Source organism: Limulus polyphemus, unplaced genomic scaffold (assembly GCF_000517525.1).
Source record: "Limulus polyphemus unplaced genomic scaffold, Limulus_polyphemus-2.1.2 Scaffold282, whole genome shotgun sequence".
NCBI classification, from domain to species: Eukaryota; Metazoa; Arthropoda; class Merostomata; order Xiphosura; family Limulidae; genus Limulus; species Limulus polyphemus.
In genome coordinates, this window is record NW_013665892.1 from 80,378 (window position 1) to 89,475 (window position 9,098).

A 9,098-nucleotide genomic window follows, 5' to 3' on the forward strand; every position below is an offset into this window, starting at 1 on the left:
AAGTACAATCCCCTCCACCCCATATTATACCCTAACCTCACATTTCATAGCTAACTGAAATAAATAAATTTTGTGAAGTTAAGCTTGACCAACAAAAGAGGCAGAAAAGTGCAGGCGAGGCAACCAAACATCAGTAAATTACTTTGTGAGCCAATCAAAATTAAGATCATTCATGAAATGAATTTGTGGTGTATTGATAGAATAATTACTGTTAAAAATCAGTTGGATTAACAGCTTGTAATATACATGTTATGTTACTTAGCAACAAAAGTATAACCTAATATTGTTGTTAGTCTATGTACTGAAAGTATGAAAATGAAATGTATAGACAACAAAACTGGAAAAGTACTTGTTGATTTCTTAATTTGGAATCTCCATTTATTAAAGAGGTTTGTTTTTATTAAAAACATTGGTGAAATAACAGAAAATAGCTTAATTCAGAAATGATTTAAGTTTAAAATTATATCAATATTTTTACTTTCATGATAAATTTTATGCACTTGGCTCTAGGCTAATTGATCTAACACTATGTCTTTACTTCAGGCTTAGTATACCAACACTGACTACACTTATAAGAATTCATGGCACCCCCCCCCCCCCACTCCCCTTGCACCCCTGTCTCTAAAATCATAATGGGCAGACAGTAATCAAACTATTCTATCTGGATAAATGCATTTTGGCTTTTATGACTCCACCTATTTCGAGAAATCAAGTGTGATGTGAAACACACTGACCTTTATATAGGTTAGACAATAGATTTGTAATATATACTAAAAGCTTGAAGATACATTTAGTAAACTTAGAGTTGTAGTATGTATAGTTTCACACTTCTAATAGTGGGTCAAATTGACCCACTGTATTCAGAAGGAGTTAAGAAAAGTGAGATTTAAACATTCATGCACTGGATTTTGAGTAAAATAATTAGTTGGAATATTCTCAATGGAAAAAGCTAGTCCAATCAATTCATGAATGCAGTGAAAGGTAACCATCTGACATCCATAAGAAAGAACATATACTCTGTTTCTGTGCTTCATTCTGTGTCAAATCTGTTCATTTCTTTGCTCAAACTCTGATACTGAATTTAGTTAAAGTTACCTAATGTACCCTGCTGATTCTCCAGTCCACCCATAAAAGAGTGTAGTTCTTCATAGTCTGAAGAAATTCTTTTCACCTGACCTTACCATATAGGGCATCACTCTTCCATAGGTTAAGGTGCTAATCTTGATGTCCAAATTTGTGCAGGATGTCACTTTTCTGTATAACAAGTTATAGATGAAGACTGCAGGAGTATTTTAACACGTGCAAAGATTTATCATATTAAACACCTTTCATTATTTGTACACAAGGCCCTTAAACATTCAAGCAGTAGTAGGTCACAACTACATTGTAAGAAAAATTACAATAAAATACATAATGACTGACTGACAGAAAGATGTTGAATATCAAGCAGGAAATTATAGCCAGTTATAGTCTGGTCTATGTCTACTGGAGCTACCATTTCATGATCATTTTATTACTGTTATTGTATTTATGAAATACTTTATAATTAAGTTAACAACTGTCATGATTCTTGGTTAATTAGTCCTATGGTGAGCAACATCAAAATTACATATCCTATGATAAGCTGATATCTTTCTGATGAGGGAGAATATAAAATAGTAACTTAGCATATTAGTACTGTTATAATGTCTGCTGTTTTATTTCACTTGAAAACTTAATTAATGTTCAGATTTTTTATGTAACATAGGCAGTCGATGATGAAAGAACTGAAATTATTGAACGCTTTCATAAAGAGGGCCTTGACCATAAGCTACCAGATCATATAAAACTAGTACATGTGTGGAGGTGGCTTGTGGATGCTGAAACTAACTGTATATCACTGCGTCATCAACTGGACAAAGTTCGTCGTCAACAAGGAGAGGAACTGAAGGTGTGCCTATTAAGATCACTTCTGTAGTTAATTTAGTTGAGGTATTTTTTTAGGCTCTTATTAGAGGAACTGTGTGTAGTTTACTCATAAGAATTAATATATATGTTTTCATAAGTATACATTATGTAATATTTTGTTATTTTACAAAAGTTATTAAAGAATAATAAGCAAGGTATGTAACATATGATGACAACTTTGACATACTCAAATGTTCCTCTTGTTGAAAACAACTAAGACAATATTAGCCATGTTTAAAACTTATTATTTATGTAAAATAGTAAATGCATATAACAGATGGTCTTACAGACCATTAAAACTTGCATATTTCAGATTTATTGTAATTTTAATAAACCAGCAGGATGTGGTCAGTCTTGACCACTAGTTTTTATCTGTAGTAATTTTTTTTTCATATCTGCTATGATTTCAGCCTCAGACTTCTTGCATGCTTGTTAGTAAAGTACTGTTTAATAACTCAAACACCATACATTTTTTCCACAAAGAAAGTCTGTAGCTGTCAAACAAGTTCATTAAAGAAATGTTTCTGAACAATTTTAATGTATTTTGGGCAAAAGTTTCATTCTTTGATTCTTCAATAAAGACCGTATTTTAGAATGTATCTTATTTGCTATTTTGCAAACATTTCAAAGCTAATATTTTCATAAACCACAATCCAATGTTTTTGTTCTAAATGATAAAGAAACAAACAAAAGCCTCATTTCATTGAATGAAAAGAAGCTTAAGAAATACATTCAACTATCTATGTATGATTTTCTGTCAAACTTGAAGCATATCCTGTGTGTTTTATAGTTCTTACTGTGGTATTTCATGTTAGATTTTACCTTCCTGCTTTAATGTAACCATTGAAAATTATAACTACCACTATGGATATCGGTGGGTTGAACTGCACAAATCGAAACCTTTTTTTTACAGTTACATTTATAACCTTAATTCAACTATTTATTATAATTTTTACATTAATAAACTTAGAATTAAAATGTAATTTAAAAATTTGAATTATAAACTACCCAAGTCTTATTTTGAAAAGGAAATATTTTAATAAATTCTCAGTATGCATCTTTTTGAGTCTCATAACGTGAGGGTGCTATAACTTTTCATTTATAGATTTTTTCTCTTCCCATAAAAAGGTTTCAGATTATTCAACCAATTAGAAATGCATACTGTAGATGTTAACAAGCCAGAATATAGAATTTCAACCTCTTGATGCTTTCCTGATATACTACTATAATCATTCAACCCAAATGTCATGGCCTTCCTATATTCTGTCTTTTTTGATTTTTTTCACTTTTTGATACAAATGATTTTGTTGCAGTTAGTGTTAGGGTAGAGAAAATAAGAGATTGAGTATAAAAAAACTTTTTACCAAAAAGTAATTTTTGATATTCATTTAGGAAATTCTAGACGTTATTGAGTGAAATATGAAAACTATGATGAAAAAGAGGTATTTTATTCTCATGAAAATCACCTTTCACTCAGACTGACTCAGTAAAGGCTTCATAAGTTTACAGATGAATCTCTAGTAAAAATACCTTATTAGAAATTTGATTTTTCATGTATAACAGTTGTAATACTTGTAAGCAAGTGAAATATTATGAAGGTACACTTTGTAAATTTAGTGTTATAGTATGTATAGTTTCATGGTTACCTAGTATTTACAAGGTTTGTCAAAAGGACTAAACTTATTTACAAAGAGTTTCATTTGGTTAGGTTTGAATAGTCTGCTACTATTTACATACAATAATAACGTGGGAATTTCACACCTGTGGCCACTTTCTCCAGTAATCTCCTTACTGGCTGATGAGGCTGCATTGTCCTGTAATATACCTTACTCTAGTGGTTTTCAAACAAAAGGACTAAACTTATTTACAAAGAGTTTCATTTGGTTAGGTTTGAATAGTCTGCTACTATTTACATACAATAATAACGTGGGAATTTCACACCTGTGGCCACTTTCTCCAGTAATCTCCTTACTGGCTGATGATGCTGCATTGTCCTGTAATATACCTTACTCTAGTGGTTTTCAAACTGTGTATTGCAGCAAGTTGCTAGGGGATGTCACAAGAGTTCACCAAATTTAAGAACATAAAAAAATAACTAAAAAAAATATTGGATGTGGCAGCAGGGGGGTCACAAGAGTTCACCAATTTAAGAACATAAAAAAAATAACTAAAAAATATATTGGATATGGCAGCGGGGGTGTCACACAAATCAAGGTGAGTTAGGGTGTCATCAATGAAAAATGTTTGGGAACCACTGCCTTACTCTTGGGGTCAGTGGTCCATTGTGCTTGACATAAACACGTTTTGACTGGCCATGTTACAAAATAGAGGCTCAATTGATACAGCAGAGGGTTCCATATAACTGTTTATCATGAGAACAGAAATTCTTGTTTTTTTGGCACATATACTGTAAAACTGTGGTAAAAATTTATACAATATGGATAGTGTTAGTCTGCAAACATTTCAAAAACAAACTATTTCTATACTCAGAATAGGTGTCTTGTAACCACTATGATCATGTAGTATGTTACACCATCAACAAAACTTTTCTTTACGCTTATATATCATAGTTTGCTTATCTATCACTATGACCATGTTTGTGTTACATGATTTCAAATTTTGATCACCTGTAACAAAAAAATAGATCATTATTATATTTGTGTTTCAAAACCTTGCATACTTTCTCAGGTCCTTTAAGTTTGGCTTATTGCAGCCTGTTGGTGGTAACCTAAGATGTTAAAAAATATCATAATACGAGTAGGAATCCTGACAGTTATAACACTTGTATTTAAAAACTGTAAGAGAATAGGATAAAATTGACTTTGAGTTTCTTTGCTTCTTTTGGTGACAGTATTTACACAGTTTGTCTCTAGTTGATATATAATGGCAAAAACCAACCTTCACATAAGATAACTGACATAGAAATCATAGAGAACATGACCAAGAACTTCTTATGAATATTGAAAACAATTGCCTTCTAAAAACAAAAACATTTTTATAAAGTTTTCACACTTGACATTTTTATTCACAGAATTTGGTGGTCTGCCATCATAGAGAATAAAAAGTGTCTATAAACAGATATATCAAGACTAAGCTTTTGCAAGTCATTACAACATCATTAAGAGTAAAGAAAATTTTTATTCACCATACAGCAATTATTTTTTATTGGTGTTGTTTCTTAGATTTTTTTATTGATTTGCTGTTTTCATAATCTATAGAATTTTTCAATGGTCTAACAATTATTATAATTTAGGTACTATTATGAAGACTATATAATTGATTGATGACTTAATTGAGCTGAAACTACAACTAATTGTGAATCTTAGGCTACACCAAAAGAAGATATTGACTGTTAGTGACTCTTAATTTTTATAGAATTGATTTGAATTTAATCTAAAAAATTCATAATCTGATCTTGAACCAATTCCAATTGTTTGAGAATTATTGCTACAGCATCATTTCCAGTTTGTTTTTCTGTCTGATAATGAATGTAAACATAATTAATTGTTTGTGGTAAATGAATTAAGTAGAGCTCTTTACACTGTACTGAGATTCAGCTATTTTTGGAGACTTATTTTGGAAAGGCCAGAAGTACTTATTTTGAGTTGATGGTAGGTAAAAAAGTGCCCTTGGCGTGCTAGTGTAAGCAACAGAATTGTTTAAATTTGAACCATATTTAAAAAAAAATTGTTTTATGCTTTTTAACAAAAATAAATAAATATTTGCTCACTACCTCATCATTTTTTTGTCAAAAATCTTTAGATCAAATTTATTTGTTGTGACATTAGTAACTTTGATATGTTCCAATTACAAAAACATTGTGCTTTTATGTTTACACAGGAAGTTGACATTTATGTTGAACGTATAAGAAAGTTGTCAGATCAAAAAATATATGAACTAGAAGAAGAAAATAAAAGACTTCGAGATGAACTTGATTTAGAAGACAGAGAAAATGGGGAAATTGTGAGCCGTGAAATACGACAGATGTTAATCCAAGAAGGACTCTCTGAAATTGCAAACTTGGGTGTTAGTGAGCAGTTTGCCTATCTTATTGTTGAAAGAACAAGAATGAAAGAGGAATTAGAACAAGAAAGAGAGAGTCGATATAAGCGAGAACATACACCATGGATGACATCAAACCTTCCAGATAGTGTTAAGCTTAACTCTCCTCAAGTACAAAAGATGTTAGAACAACAAAAGTAAGAAAGAAGTTTGTACAGATATTCATGCAATTGATATTAAAGTTAAGGAAGTTATTGTAGAAAAATATGTCATATGATGAAGTACAACTTTTAAATAATATGGAAAGATAAAGCACAGTTGTTTTTAAAGTACTTAGATGTAGTTTCATGCTAATTAAGAACATCATAAAGTTTATTTGGGTATTTATAGTGTAATACTGGATACGTATTAGGGTAGTTGTCCAAAAGAAACTACAAAATATATAACTATAGTAGTTAACTATGAAATAACATGCATAGTATACATATAATATATCAAAATTGATAAAAATGACAAACATAATATTTGAAATTTTAAACTAATATTAATACTTGTAAATAATAGTAATTTAACTTTTTTATTTAACTAATTTAACTTCAATTATAATGAATATTTTTTCTTAGAAAATCTATTTTAGTGAGTTATCATCTGTTAGAAAACTGTCCTATTCACCATCTTTGCTCATTTCTGTATCAGTCAAGGATTTGTGATATTTCTTTATAAGTAATGTTTGTCTATTATAAGAATACCAAGATTGATTGGATAATTTTTATTGACTCTTCACTAATGTTAAGGTTTTTATCTATAACAACACTATCTCCTATATTACACAGATTAAGAGTTCAGTAATTGTGCAACATACAAGCAGGTCTTTCTGGACCTCATTTGTAGTTGATCATGGCCATTAAAGTTCTTACACATGGCCTTTCTCTTCACTTTTTGTCTCTTCCTTCTCTGTCTTATTCTCCTCCTCCTGATCCTTATTGTCTGCTGCATCTTGAGGCTATGGTGTTGGATCTTTTGGATAAGAGACCCAACAAAAGGGTCCTTTGCCCTTCTCATGTGTTTTATTCTTGTCTCTTTGTTGTCCCCAAAAAGACTGGGGATTGGCATCAACCTTTCTTCTTACAATCACTATCTATTGGTACCTCGGTTTGACATAGAAGGGACTTTTTCTCTCTGCTGGCCCTTTTTCCCAGGACTATGGAAGACCAAGATCGATGTCTCAGACACCTTTTAGCATATTTTGATAACCCTATCCTACTAATATCTTCTTTACTTCATTCACGGGGATCAGATGTAACAGTTTTAATTTCTACATATCTGCATTGTATCAGCTCCATATGTATTCAAATAAGTCAGTTGCTCACTACACCTCCAGTCTTGGACTTTGTTTCCATTTATTACATTGGTGACTGGCTCCTCCTTCTCCTCCTATTTTTGGAAGGCCTCTTTCTCAGCCATATCACCCTCCTCCAGAAGCTGCTCATCCGAGTTGACTGGTCAAAACATGTTTATGGCAAGATATACCACTGTGTAAAATGGATAATGTAATTGATTTATTAACTTGTGATTTATGTGGTCTTAAATACATAGGAGAAACAACTAATCCTTTACATTTAAGGATTAACCTGTATAGGTCTCAAACTAATAAGAGTTTTTCTTACTCGATTGAAACAGATTATTTTAACAAACATTCATTTAATAATGCGAAAATTACTATATAGGAAAAAAATATATAACATGAGTCTGTTAACAGAAAGTGAATAATTCTTCATTTTGAAAGAAAAAAAACTATCCTTATAGATTTAATCAGGATTTTCAAAATAGAAATGCTGAATCTTTAAGTACAAATGTTTGTATTAGAAACACATTTTATATAAATATTTATATTAATAAACAAAATATATGTAGGGGTAAAGGTAAAAATAGAAAACTTTCTGTACAAAAATCTAGATTCTGCTCTTGACAGATATGATAATTTGGTAAAATTTATAACAAACCAATATTTGTGAAAATATATGTTAAATTTTGAATTTAAGCATATTCATATTAAAAATTTAATTAAATTTAGATTAAAACAGAATCAAACAATTAAAGTTTTCAGTAAAGAAAGAAGAAAAATCTTGTATAGTAATAAATTTTAAACAAAAATATATAATGATTTATCTCTACATTACCTAAACCATACAAGTGTTAAAGAAAACATTTTCCCAATTAAACCATTTGAACCTATAGTTAGTTTTAAATATAATAAGCCTATAGGACCTCTCCTCTTTAACTATACAAAATTATTTTAAGAATTTAATCCAACAGAAGTTGACAAATTGCCTTGTAACTGTAGTAATAGTGATTTCAAGGACATTTTTCATAATTGCATCATTACATGTAATTTAGAAGTTATCAAAGACAAGGAATTAAGATCAATATCAGAGAGAAGCACTAAATTTATAATTTAAAAAAGATAAATATGAAATTTCAAAAGATTTGAAAAATATTGACAATTATATTATTAAAATAAATAAAAAAATATTACTATCCTCCATGTTTCTTTTTTGAATGGAAAATATATTTTAGTAATTCCATAAAAATCAATTAAAAACTTTAAATTTATCTCAAGATAAAATAGATATTTCTTTTAGTGTCTTCAAAAATAAAATCAGTTAAAGAATAATTTATTATTACCCCGATTGATAGAGCTGGCTGTAATTTTGGCTTGTGTGTAAAAAAAATTATACGTACAACTTTTAATTAATGAAATTAATACTACAAGTACATTTATGAAAAGTACTTTAAGGAAAAATGCTATTATTACTAGTTTAAAGAAAGCCATTAAAAATTGTATATAAATACAGACTCTCCTTGTTCTAACTTACCATTTTTATATGCAATTCCAAAATTGCATAAGAATCTTGTTAAGTTCAGATTGATTACCAATTCTTTAAATACAGTTACTAAATCTGTCTCTAATAATGCTTGGAGACATAACCTTGTCGAAACATTGTACATTTGCTGTTTTGTTAAACTTGTAATAAAGTTTTTCTTCATTACCAATTCAAGCTGTCTCCAAGCATTATTAGTCTCAAAGTGGTTTCCTCGTCATCGAAATCTGTCTCTATTGTACTCAATAATATTTTAGATGTCTTATT

At 29.9% G+C, this 9,098-nt stretch overlaps 1 protein-coding gene across 1 annotated transcript in view; it reads left to right on the forward strand.

The window, feature by feature from the left end:
- LOC106457017 (probable DNA double-strand break repair Rad50 ATPase) overlaps nucleotides 1–9,098 on the forward strand; it is a 47,002-nt gene that overhangs the window by 4,652 nt on the left and 33,252 nt on the right. The window contains exons 2-3 of the mRNA XM_022382833.1: nucleotides 1,748–1,930; nucleotides 5,788–6,146. Coding sequence (XP_022238541.1) covers nucleotides 1,748–1,930; nucleotides 5,788–6,146 — 542 coding nt within the window. The remainder of the gene's footprint in view (nucleotides 1–1,747; nucleotides 1,931–5,787; nucleotides 6,147–9,098) is intronic.